This window comes from Nothobranchius furzeri, chromosome 2, assembly GCF_043380555.1.
Source record: "Nothobranchius furzeri strain GRZ-AD chromosome 2, NfurGRZ-RIMD1, whole genome shotgun sequence".
NCBI classification, from domain to species: domain Eukaryota; kingdom Metazoa; phylum Chordata; class Actinopteri; order Cyprinodontiformes; family Nothobranchiidae; genus Nothobranchius; species Nothobranchius furzeri.
This window is the reverse complement of record NC_091742.1, coordinates 7,310,460-7,323,893: the sequence shown is the minus strand read 5'-3', so window position 1 is coordinate 7,323,893 and position 13,434 is coordinate 7,310,460. Positions and strand designations below refer to the sequence as shown.

The 13,434-nt window shown below is 41.0% G+C and overlaps 1 protein-coding gene across 2 annotated transcripts in view; it reads right to left on the bottom strand.

Annotated features, from left to right (window-relative positions):
- Positions 1 to 35: 35 nt before the first annotated feature.
- The window catches only part of LOC107377651 (beta/gamma crystallin domain-containing protein 1), a 30,911-nt gene continuing 17,512 nt past the window's right edge, over positions 36 to 13,434 (bottom strand). For both annotated transcript variants that reach the window (XM_015947406.3, XM_070543532.1), the window contains 12 exons: positions 10,809 to 10,972; positions 10,527 to 10,647; positions 9,654 to 9,799; positions 8,644 to 8,770; positions 6,364 to 6,393; positions 6,136 to 6,248; positions 5,670 to 5,802; positions 3,853 to 3,992; positions 1,717 to 1,840; positions 1,363 to 1,521; positions 1,078 to 1,240; positions 36 to 481 (listed from right to left, as the gene is read on the bottom strand). In XM_015947406.3, the coding sequence (XP_015802892.3) occupies positions 393 to 481; positions 1,078 to 1,240; positions 1,363 to 1,521; positions 1,717 to 1,840; positions 3,853 to 3,992; positions 5,670 to 5,802; positions 6,136 to 6,248; positions 6,364 to 6,393; positions 8,644 to 8,770; positions 9,654 to 9,799; positions 10,527 to 10,647; positions 10,809 to 10,972 (1,509 nt within the window). In that variant the 3' untranslated portion in view covers positions 36 to 392. The remainder of the gene's footprint in view (positions 482 to 1,077; positions 1,241 to 1,362; positions 1,522 to 1,716; positions 1,841 to 3,852; positions 3,993 to 5,669; positions 5,803 to 6,135; positions 6,249 to 6,363; positions 6,394 to 8,643; positions 8,771 to 9,653; positions 9,800 to 10,526; positions 10,648 to 10,808; positions 10,973 to 13,434) is intronic.

The following is a 13,434-nucleotide window of genomic DNA, read 5'->3' as shown; positions in this document are numbered from 1 at the left end:
TCCATCTTGTTATAAACCGTGTATTTAAAACAAAGTTATTGTCAAAATAGTTTTATTTATGACAACAAAGCAGCTGTGTTGTACAGATGTGATTAAAACATCAAAAAAAGGCAAATTGCATTCTCTTTGCACATATTGCATGCAGACAAGGGAAGAAACGGTAGTATGGCATCATTCAAAAAGACTCGAACGTAACACTGTTTAAATTATCAGGTAGAAACAGGTTCATTCAATGAAAATATCATCAAAAATATTACCAGAGGTTTCAAAATCTGAAGCGTCTTTCAAGTTCAGAGCCATTAAAACTTTAGCTTTGACCTTTTTAGAGTTTTTAACAGTTCAGCTGAAGAAACGATGCGTCAGACGTCCCGTTACAGGCTCATCCCATCTGCTCAGATGATCTCCACATCCCACCTTTGCTGTAGTTTGTTTGGATCGAGTGTGTTGAGAATCACTTGGCTTTTGTCGTAGTTGAAGCCGCCTGAGAGAAAGAAACGTGTTGTAGTTAGTGTACAGATTTCTCAGTGTTTATAAAAACAGCTGTTATTAAAGGATGTCTCATGGCAAGATTAGAACTGATGTTATTAATACTGATCACACTAATCAGGCATTTAATTTAGTTTAGAAAGTATATTTCGAACGAGAAGAAAAGAAAAAGCATAATGATTAAATTTAGCAAATAAAAAGAATAAAAATTTAACATGAAAAAGAATAATCCAACTTAGAAATAATCAATTTCATAATTAAGTATTATTATCAAACAACCAAGAATGCAGCACCAGGTAACCTGTACACCGGTGTGCATCCGCTGATATTATTATGTCCACTAGGTGTCACTATATGTCAACAGTGGTGGAGAGGACATCCCCCACAAACGTTCCCCAAGGAGGCCTTTTGGTTTAGATCAGATAAAAATAACTAGTTTTAAACATTTATTTTTGTTTTTTGGTATGATTAAAGCTATGAATTATTGTTAAAACAAAACAAATGCAAGTTGTGGGAGCCCAGATAGAAAATTGTTTTACTTTAAAAAAGAAAAAGTTTGAATAAAAAACTTTTTTTGACATGGATGCTCACCTTTGATGTCCAGGACGAGGTCGGGTGTGGGCGTGTAGTGGATGAAACCTTTAGAGGTCATGCTCCAGAGGTGGGTCTGGTTGTCTAGCCCTGGCGTGAGCCCCACTCGGCTTCCAGCGATGGTGACGCTGCCACTGGGACTCAGGCAGCACTCTTCCAATAGCTGGTCACAGATCAGTGACAGGCACAAGCTTAAGTCAGTGATTCTGTCAGTTGTGGTGCTATTTGACCTCTTTCAGGGTGTCGACATTCACCATCATCATTCTCATGGTATATAAGTGGTACCTTGCAGTGCAGATGCCCATTGTAGTAGAACCAAATCTGCTCCAGTCCATCCGTTTCCTCCGTTTCGTGTATTCGCAGCATTTTTACATCATCCAGGTCGCCGGTCACCGACATCATTAACCCCGTTTGCCGGTTCCTTAAACGGAAATGAACTTGCTTCTGCACACACAAAGACATTTACATATTTAAGAGCTGGAGTCACTGCTCTGGTTAATTAGATTTTTTTGTTTTTGGACTCCGTTGGTCGGTTTTAGTTGCCTGAACTCACACTGAAGATGTTTGGAATGCACGGGCACCCTTTAGAAAGGTAAGTACGTAGCATGTTTGAGTGCTGGTGACGCATTTGGTGCAAACCTGTATGAGAGGGCGCAGGGATCCAATTTTCTGCCAGCTGCTGAACATGCGCCAGTCAGGAATCTCACCAGGCTTCAGCAGGATCTGAGCTCCCCGATAGTTGATTCCCTCGTACAAGACCCACCTGAGACGGAAGAAAACACTCCTCTAGTGGTGTGATCAAAGAAACTGCCCGGTCATCAGAAGCTCAGCAAAATTAGTCACCAGTTTCAAGCTTAAGAGTCTGTTTTACAGAACAAATCTATCCAATAAGCTTACAAACATAAAAAAATAAAAACGAGTAGAAGTTGCTTTTTTGTGCAACACTTTGTAAAAAGATCAACTAAACTACGCAGAGCGTCTTGATCTCTAACTTTTCTTTTTGCTTCGATCTAAACGGCCCATGCAGCGGGACTGTTCCACTTCCACAGACAGCTCTGACATGCTGCAAGCCCTTTTTTTCCCTCCTGCAGGGCTCACACCCACAGTCTGAATCTTGCACATCAGCAGCAGGTTTCCATAGCTGTCAACACTGTCATGAACCGAGCTGCAATATCAAGATGTGCTGGCTCCGCACTAAACGTCCAGGATTTCAGAATCTTGTAAACATCACGTCTGAGCCTGCAGAAATAGCTCAGGGCATCTATCATCCTTTGTTCATCACACTAAAATATCTAATTAAGTGATTATTTGAGTAAAAATAGCCACTCGTGTGAAACTGCAGACATTTTCTTTGAAGAAACAACCTTTATCCAAGCTTCTTTTATCATCTCAGGTTCAATCATCTTTATTTTAAGCTTTTAATTCAAGGGATTTGTCTGCCATTTAAAAGCTGTGGTATTATATTGCACAGGACATATGAGGCTAATGATAAGATAAGATAAGATAAGATAACCTTTATTAGTCCCACAAGTGGGAAATTTGTTTCGTTTACAGCCAAGTAAAAGTAGGGTAAAAGTTATGCAGCAGAGGGAGAAAACACTAAAATACAATAAGTTCAATCGTAATGAGATAAAATAAACTCAATACAATAGACAATTTATAAACCTTAAGAATGGGTTAAAAAAATGGTGGATGAAGAAAAGCTTCAACAAAAAGTCAATTTGGAAGCTGATAAAAATTTCTAAAATGTGTTTAGTTTTGGCCCCTCAGGGGATTTTAAACTACAGACAGATGTGCATGGTAAAAATTATTCTGTTTCATGTGTTTCATGACTGAGAGAGGGATCCTTGACAGCACAGTGGGCTCCGGCAGAAACACACACATGCATCGACCTGTCACACACACTGTGTGGTTTCTAAATGTCAAATTTTCAAGAAAGAAAGAGAAAAAAAAAACTGCAATAAATCAGAGAGGCATGGGAGAGTAAAATGGTAAATGGCCTGTATTTGATATAGCGCCTTCTAGAGTCCTAGAACCCCCCAAGGCGCTTTACAACACAATCAGTCATTCACCCATTCACACACTGGTGGTGATGAGCTACAATGTAGCCACAGCTGCCCTGGGGCGCACTGACAGAGGCGAGGCTGCCGAGCACTGGCGCCACCAGTCCCTCCGACCACCACCAGCAGGCAACGTGGGTTAAGTGTCTTGCCCAAGGACACAACGACAGCGACAGACTGAGCGGGGCTTGATCCTGCAACCTTCCGATTACGGGGCGAGCACTTAACTCCTGTGCCACCGTCGCAGAGACCAAAGGTGACATTGCTGAGCTGAGTAGGAGAGGTGTGCTGCAGACCGCTGAATAATATAATAAACCATCTATTTGTGACTATTCAGTGTTTTTTGTTGGCCCACAAATGACTAGAAGTGCGACGAAATGTGCGATGCATGCAGGACGGGAGCTAGCTTTAGTCTCACTTTTGCTAACACTTTCACACATTGTTATTTATCTGTCAGACAGGGAATATTTGATAATTACATTTTCTTCATCTATTGTTCTGTTTGTTTTAATCTCCGAATATATCATAATTTAAATATGATTCTGCAGCCAACTTTGCAGGTTGGTTTTTGTCAGATTTAAGCATCCTGTCTTCAAAGGCAGCCTTTATTCACACACACACACACACACACACACACACACACACACACACACGCACGCACACACACACACACACACACACGCACGCACGCACGCACACACAGCAATGTACTCACATGCCTCCATCCACCAGCACAGACTGGACTCGGCCGCAGCCTCCAGCCAGCTGAAGGTTGACTGATCCTTCCGTGAGAAGTACCCTCTTCCCCCGCAGACCGCATCGCTCAAATAGAGTGATGGATGGCAGAGAAAACTCCTGCCAAGAAAGACAGAAAGCACATTAACAAACTGTGGAAGCTGCAGGTGATGCAGCTTATTTGAAGTTGCCCTGGCAACAGACCACACTCCAACCCCCGTGCTCTCTGGCAGATTCACAGTCTGGTTACTGTAAAGAACGACTGCTTTTCTAAATCGATGCTGGAGTGGTGATTTATTTATAACCTCAAGATACAAGATAAGCTCTAAGATATTGTTTAAATGTTTGGGTTAGTTGCATTTTCAAATTTCCATTTTTATTATTTTGCTTTAAATGAATATTAAACTCTTAATCTCTAAATTTGCTGTTTAAAATCAGAAAGTTATGTAATACGACGCTTGATATTAGCTTTTTTTACATCGATATACCAATATTGTCTAACTCTTAATTTCCAACACCGATTTATGTGGAGTCCCCCCTAATAAAAAAGGAAAAACTAAATAATTTAGGTTGCTAAAATTATATTTCTCCTATCATACAGCAGGACATCTAGGACAGCAGATCCTCACAACACAGAGAAAATCCCCACTTCCTCACAAGTTGTGTCAAATAAAACTAAACTATCTCAGGATCTAAACCTCAGATCTGTCATATTGTGACTTTTCAAGAGAGAGGAGATGAAGCAGAAGAGTTTGATGTATAAGATGTGCATCTTATCTAAAAGTTGGGTCATTAAAAGAGTAAAAACCAATTCCGATATTACATTTTATTGCTAAAATTGGCCAGACTTCTCTAGTATGTAAGATCCATAGAGAAAATTAGCTGTTGCTTAAAAAGTTATAAAGTGTAGTTTGTCAGAAGAAAACATAAATAACTTGAACAAGAAAATGCATAGAAAGAACACTGCCTCTTGTGGTGGCTGAGGGGCATTGCAACTGAATACAAAAGCAGCATTTTTTTATAAGTCGAGATGCTAGTAGCATTGTGGCACAGCTAACCACAACAGGAGATTAGCAAAGTAGCTCTTTAAAAATCCCATGAATCACTGCATGAAATAAAAAACTAAGGGGGCGGGACATAAAACCAGTACTGCAGCCAGCCACTAGGGGAACACACTTTTGTTTAAGCTCTGAATTCTGCGTTTAGTTTATTATACATGTTCCTGCCAAACAGTCAGCCTATTCTAAGCTCCTGTTTATCTTCTGAAAACTTATTTTGAAGTGATATATTTTCCCAGAGGCATTGTGAGACATGATGTAGAATTAATTTAAACGTTGGGAGCTGTGCATGTAGTTCAAACCAGCTTGAATTTTATCCCCCCTGCAGCCAGCAGCCCAATTTAACAGCAGTTATTTCGACTTTAAAAAAGGGGGAAAGCACGGGTGCACTATAATGAGGGCTGCATTCCATTCCTACAGCATGTGCATGCTGGTTTTTTGGAAACAATGCTACTTCCTCTAAATGAAATGCGGGACTCTTTGATACACCTGTGCTCTCCTGACTCTTTGAAGGCCATAATAACCCCCCTTCCCCACATAGTTATCGCTCAACACTTTTATTTTTATTTGGGTAACTTGAAAACTAATTAAAACGGGAATGACAGCTTTCATTTTTCCACAGAAAATACTTGCAGCACATTAAGATGGGTTGCATGCTTAATAGGATTAGCAAGCATAGAAAAAGGTTGGGTGGATTTGTGTTAGAATAATAAAAAAATAAAAAAAAGAAGTGACTCACAAATCCAACGATTTGCAGGGACAGAATGGACGAGCCACTGCTGACACAGCCCATCGCTCTCAGATCTGGGTAGCTGCCTTCTTCTAACACATACATCTTCCCTGTGAAGTCCTGGCTTTCATATGCCAGCCAGCTGGAATCCATTTGCATAAACAATAGCACACAGGAACATGGAAAATGTGATTAAAAACAATTCAAGGGAGAACCTCTGGTTTTCCGTACATCATTCTGTACCGCAGGCTGATTTATGAGCTGTGTCATAATTAATAGGATGAACATCATGTTGCTTTCTTACTAATTAACTGAGCTTTGCAACTTAATGCATTAATATAGATGCTGCAGTGTAATATTTGTAGTATTCGTATTGTATTAATTAAAGTGCATGGCTTGTAGCAGTGATACCTGCTGCTAAAATCTGCCTTCAGAAGGTTGCAAATGTTTTCGTTGGACTTGGTACAAAGCTCACCTGCCAGCCAGAACCTTGCAGGAAGCTACGGAGAAACCATCCTGAAGGGACACTGCGCTGTCCTCCAGGACAAGGACAGAGCCTTGAAAACCCGGATCGGAGAAAAGCTGCACCTGAGGGACACAGATCACGGCATGAAGACTGAGTCATCTGCTCACAGACGTCACCAAATAACTGAACAAAAAACACAGAGGTTATTTTTCATGTTATTTTGCACTTATAACCTACCTTAAACTTGTCTGTGCTCACAAAATCATCCTGAAAGGAAAAGAAACAAGTAATCTGCAACAACTCTGCTGTAAAAGGTGGGAAAATATAAATGTTTTTGAAAAACAGGGGAAGAAAATAGTTTTTTCCACTCGTTATAAACTAAATCAATAGGAAGTGAATGTGAAGTATGGAGTCTGTTCCTGCAGAAGGTTTTATTGGTTTTAGCATCCTTTGGAGGTTTGCAGACTTTCAAAAGCCACATTATTATTTTCAGCCTAACAGGAAGTAGAAGGGTTGCATTTTAATAACGTTCATATTTATAAGAGAGCATCCTGCTCTGTAATTTTCTGCTCCTATACAATAATCAGCAAATCCTTTAGGGTCTCAAGTGAGTTGATTCTAATCCGATTTGTCCTTTTCGTTTAATGTGCATCGTAAACATTTTTGGAGCTGCTGTTAACCTTAGGCCTGAAGCTGGATCATAAAAATGGAAGAATCTGTCGACCTCATCAAGGCCAAGCTTAACAACCTGGGGCTCTGTGGATTTTACGCACTCAGGAGGAAATCTTTTAAATCCCCATCACAGTGATGGACATTCTTTATTTTTTACTCATCAGCCTCATGTTTTATCATAAAAAACTGAAGTGAAATGCTGCATCAGTTTCTAATTGCTTCCTACCCCTTTCAGAGGAAGCAACAAAAGAGCTTAATTTCATTAAGCGTTCACAATAAATATGATCCGACTCAGAACAGAGGTATAATGTTAGTTAGTTTTAGATTCATTTTCTTTTCATCAGTATTTTCCACATTTTTTTAAATTTGTCCTTGATTATCAAAAAGCAGCTCTAGTCAAACTTAGCAATGTAAAACAGCAGATGATTCATCATATTTCTATAGAAAATGACACATTTCAACAGTCTTGTTATTTAGATTTCTCTTTGGACATTTAGTTTGGTAAAACTGCATTTAATATAATTTCTGGTGAAAATTTGACTACAACTCTGAGCATGAATTTGGTGTATAAAACGACAGTACGTATTCTTTAAACGGGGGCATATTATGACTTTTCTCAAGTTAAAATAGTTCTATGGTTATGAAGTTCTTTGCACAAAAACCCTCTCACATAAAGCGATTCCTGCATCTTTGAGCTGTGTCAGGGCTCAGTTAAAAAAAAAGAAAAGCTAACACTAGCCACGCCCACCCATCCCTGCTCGGCTTGCTATAGGCTGAGAAACTCTGATATGCGCGAGGGCTTTGAAGTAGAGCCACTGCTCTTCCAGCAGCAGGTCTCACCTCCAGATGATAGAGGTTTATATGGTACCGTATTTTCCGGACTATAAGTTACACTTTTTTCATAGTCTGGCTGGTCCTGCGACTTATATACCAAAGCGCCTTATATACCAAATTATGTATACCGCGCTGCTGCGGGCCGGCTCCGGTCCAGGTTTCAGCTCCTCTGCCCCGCTGGGAGGGGTTAAACACCGCCATCCTCTGCTGGAGACCGTGGCGTGCTGCTGCACCCTGATTGTTTATTCTGTTATTGTTACCGGCACTTGTCTTGCAATGTGAAATGCTTGGTCTCAGATTTTGTAAAAATAATAAAATTTCCCCCCAAAATGCGACTTATAGTCCAGTGCAACTTATATATGTTTTTTTTCTTCATCATTATACATTTTAAGGTTGGTGCGACTTATACTCTGGAAAATACGGTAATTTCCACATTTGTGATGTCACAAATGGGGACTTTTTGAAACTGCTCAATTTATTTGCACAATTCCTAAAATCAGTGACAGAAGACTGATGTTTTTTTGTTTTTGTTTATAGAGGCAGTAGAGATCCACATAGCAGTAGAAAAGGATGCAGAAGGAGAATTTAGCATATTTTGTCCCCTTTAAAAGCATCTGCTCATCATTTTGTGGTTTGCAATCAAAACATTTTCACTATGAGTCACCTACATGATCCACGCTTTAGTCATGTACGTTCCTGTTTTCCTTTCTAAACCGGGCACATGAGTTTATTCCTGATTTACTCCAAAACTTCCACAATTCATTCTAAATAATCGATTATGTCACAAGTGTGAGTGCTGAGATTAGTCCTGATATAATCTAGAGTGAGGTAGAGTTGCCAGGGGAAGTCAAAAGTTCTCAAAGTGTGCAACTTGAGTAAAAACACAGACTATTTTAGCAACTGGATGTAAAATATCACAGTTTCTGGACCGTCTGAGTAACACCCAGGCCACGTTTCCACCAGAGCAAAACAGTGAGGCGTTGTGGTTTCCTTGTGAGTCACCCCTCTTACCAGCAGGACCGGCATGGCAGAGCCAACTCTGTGCTGCAGCGCCCCCCAGTCCTCCGGGCTTCCATACAAGCCTTTCTCCAGGATGTAGGTCTCGCCACTGAAGCCTGGTTCTTCAAACACAACCCAGCTGAGAGGGAGTGAAAACAAGAACACAGAAAGCGGTGCACGATTACTCCATCAGAAGAGAGATTTATCCACTTTCATTTTATTTTAATCAGCAGAGAGACACCTTTGATGTGGCCACAATTCCTTGGAAAGAAGAACCGCAGGAATTCAGGCGAAGCTGTGCAAATGCATCAGAAAAGCCAACAACTCGGTCTGGATCCGAGTGCATAGTAGCTTCCCACTTCGCAGCGTGTCAGCATTTGTTGTCTTGGCAAACGTGGCGGGTCTAAAGTGGCTGAAACCTTGTGTTGCTTTTGTGGATTCATGATGTGCAAGGGTACAAACAAAGCCTCCCACCGCGAGTCCAATTCAAACCACAGAGCCAATCAGAGGAACACGTGGGTGAGGCTAGCAGTAAAACCCTTCCTGCTAAAGGAGGACACAGTGTTCCCCTCCACGTTTGTTGGATTCTCCCATGGGAAGCAACAGTCACCAACGCATGTTCTGCATTTCATTTTCCTGATTTGCTTCGGATTTTCTTCCTGCTCTTTGCTTTTTTTGGCTGATCACAACATAAACAAAACCAGACATGTGCCATCTAAGTAAAACTGAACTTTCCCAACTTTCCCGAGCGTGAGGCAGGACAATCACACCCCAACAGGGAAGTGATGCGTGGAAGCTTTAAAACATTAGTGAGCTCGCGTATCTGTCGAGGCCTGTCTGTTTGGGTGTGGCGGCTTTTGCCGTTACACCTGGGCACCTTTAAATGGCAAGAAACCAACACGAGAGGAAGCAGGAACTTTGGTCTCGACTAATGCAAAGGTTGCAGGGTTGGAAAAACACTGGAAGTTTTGCATATGAAGGGATGAGACGTGCCTTCAGCAAACGCAGAAAAAAGTACTCACACACCACCGAGGACATCGATGGACTGCGTTTTCATGCCGTAGCCTGTGTCGTCCATGTTGATAACGGGCGCCGTGAGGTCAACGTTCACACCGAGCTTGCCAAAGTTTTTATCGGAGAACATTTTCATGAGAGGGGACAAGAAATCCTACAAGAGAACAGGATAATTAGGGCCAAATGGAAAAATATATAGGACATGACAGATTTAGTGAGACAGGGGTTTTCAGAAATGATCTCACTTGAGGAGCAGGACAAATTCTCAGCATGCCACAGGGCACCAGTTACATTTTTTTGAAACCCCCAAACACTCAGCTGAACCTGAAACGTTTGTTTGAAGCGATGCTTCAAACTGTTGTTTTGACTCCAGTGCAGCTTTGGGATTTAACATTTTAGCCAATAAACCAGTTTGTTTTAGAAAAGCCGAACATCCGAGAGCTGCGGGAGGGATTTTTCTTTCATCGATTTCCATTTGTGGATTTCCTTTGTTTTGTATTCCATATCTGAAGAAAAGTAAACCCCCCCGCACACAATGCTCAGATATTTGATTGCCCTGCAAGACGTCCAAGCAATTATATTGTGAAGTTTATACCCGCGGTTATTGGTTTGGTTTCCCATGGCGATGAATTGATTTATAGCAGAAGGCTGAGGAGCTTAGTGATTGGTGCGCTGCAAAAATAATTGCACCCTTCTCTTTTTTTTTACACCAGCAGATGCAGAAGTAGCGCAAAAATACAAATTAATGATGGACCCTATGTATTCAGCCTATAATATATACACCCTCTGTCCTTCACGCACAAGGCTGAGCTAAACTAACAACTTCAACAGAATGTCTTACATGCTGTTTATAATATATTGGTGTATTTATGGTAACTTACAGAAATAATCGGTCGCAGTGACAGAAGCTCAGCGCCTCTCCAGTCGCTGCAATCCAGGTACTCTCCTTCCTCCAGGATGTGCTGCTGACCCTCAAACCCAGGCTGGCTGTATCCCACCCAGCTGCAACAGGAAAAAACACGTTGATGGATTTCTCTTCAGAGCCACATTGGTAGATTTAAACCACGTTGCATAATGAAAAAATATGTATTTATTGAAGTTTTGTGTAAACTTTGCTCAGAGCTTCAAGTCACTAAGAATAGCACGGTGAGACGGAGACTCACAATCCTCCAATAATCTTTAATGATCCAACAGATTTCAGGTTGTTTGTGTCAAGGTTCGCTCCGTCTGCGGCGATGCCTCCTCCTTCAGCCTCGCAGAAGCTGAAAACATCGCTGTCGATTTCCAGAGAGGAGCCCTCAAAGCCAGGCTTCTCGTACACGACAGCCTGCGTAGAGGAACCGACATTATTCCATGGTGGATTTGAACACAAACCATAAAGACTTTCTGATGTGGGAATAGAATATTCAGTAGATGTAATGTATTTACCACATTTGTGCATAATATTTTACACATTGCGTAACAAATTAGTCATTTTCCCTTCATTGTGTTGCTGAATGATAGTACAATCTGCTCCTTTCTATTAATCTCTAATTACTGTGACTCCTTTTCAAAAATCCACCACTTTATTTTTATTTTGGCTAAAAAAATGCAAACAAAAAACCAAAAGTTTTTTTTTAATAAAATGTGTTTCTAATATTCAAATGAGCCATATCATAGAAAATCCACTTTTTGGAGCTTTTTATGATGTGATATTGTCATTTCCTCATGAGAAATACCCCCAAACCCGTTTTTGGCTGCCTTCAGACGTTTTTCTGCCTCAGCTTCAATTTGGTCAAATTTTACTGCAAACTGAAGAAATTTGCCCATTTCTCCTCCCCCTCAACCTAGTCTGTCTTGAAACTGGGATATTCTGACAAATTGCTTTTGCATTGGGGGAAAAACACCACCGTAAAAACCATGTGTCTTGTCTATAAAGATGCACGTAACGACCAGCATGTGCACAGGATATGTGTGTTGTGTGTCAGGCAACTATTGTCCAGTAGGAGACTTGGTAGTCCAGTGGATAGTATGCCTAAGCAGTCACTTTAACCGCTGGACTACCAAGGTCAATACAGCAGTGGGCTTGCCCAAGACGCTGTTGTAGGTGTGACATGTTTAGCCGCATGCTGTCCTTCAACCGCTGGCTGTCTAGGTGGTGTCCTGAAAACAACGTGGGCTACATTGATAATTGGAAAACTTTTTGGGGAAAACCTGGTCTGATGCGAAGAGACGGCATCCATACCTCTTTGGATGGAGCAGCTCTTCTTTCTAGGAACATGGCCAGTTTTATTAGTCCTCCATGACAACCCAGGGTCCAGACCAGGAAGCAGAGTCGTAGTTTAACCCACCCCTCTGCAGCTTCTGTACTGATACACACCCACTACCCCATAGAGACAGTGTCCTGCCCACGGCCAAAATCACACAGATTAAATATCAGGCTTAATAAAGCAAATCATGGAAATCTCATAAATATTAGAACAAATTCAACTGAGTAGAAAATTAGAAAAATTAAATGCGGGTTGTTGAACATTAGATCCATTTTTTCTAAGACTCTGTTAGTTAATGACTTGAGTTGTGATAATCAGATTGCTTTGCTGTCTCTCACAGAATCCTGGCTGCAGCAAGAGGACTATGTTAGTTTAAACGAGGTGACTCCTTCAAATTGTTTAAATCATATTGCTCAAAGTACAGGGCGAGGAGGAGGAGTAGTAACCATTCTTCATTCAGACCTATTAATCAACCCCTTACCAATTAATAGCTACAGTTCTTTTGAACACCTTATTCTTAGTTTTCCTAATCCAGATTGCAAAACTGTAAAACCACTCTTGTTTGTAGTTTTATATCTTCCATCAGGCCCTGACTCTGATTTTTTATCTGATTTGGTGCTAAATACTGAAAAGGTCATTGTAGTGGGGGATTTTAACATTCATGTGGACATTGAAAATGATAGCCTCAATGTAGCCTTTGGTAATATCTTAGACTCAATTGGTTTTACCCAAAGAATTCATAGCTCCACCCACTCCTGCCATCATACATTAGACCTTGTGCTGACTTATGGCATAGAGTGTGAGGAAATAATATTTCCGCATAATCCAGTCCTCTCTGAGCATTTCGCTCTCAGACTGCAGTTTACTGGCGGTTCCCAGAATATCTAAAATGAGGATGGGAGGCAGATCTTTTAGTTATCAGGCTCCTCTCTTGTGGAACCAACTCCCTGCTTTAGTCCGTGTGTGTGTGTGTGTGTGTGTGTGTGTGTGTGTGTGTGTGTGTGTGTGTGTGTGTGTGCGTGCTCTGTCTTCTTGATCCCCAGTGAGTCGTGGCGAATGGCTGTTAATATACCGAGCCAGGATCCTCTGGAGGTTTCTTCCTGTTAAAAGGGAATTTCCCTCTCCACTGTCACTGCATGCTTGCTTAGTATGAGGATTGCTGTAAAGTCACTGACACTGACTCGATGCAATTTGCTGGGTTCCTTATATAGGAAACTTTTTTTCTGACTGGCTTAATGAACTGACCTGTATTGGAATGTTTATTATGTGAAGTGCCTTGAGATGACGCTGGTCATGATTTGGCACTATGTTACGTCCCTGACAGGAGGTGTTAAAATGTTGAGGGGGTAACATAAGAATTGCGAAGGTGGACTTAAAATGGGTTTAATTGTTACAAAAGTTTCTAAAAACAAGTGCAAACAGATGGCACGCAATATTAAACTAATGCCAAACAAAAACTCTCAAAAGGTTAACAATAAAAGATCAATTACCAACATTTAAAAACACCTGGTTAAAACTTATTCTAAATGTTTTACTGAAA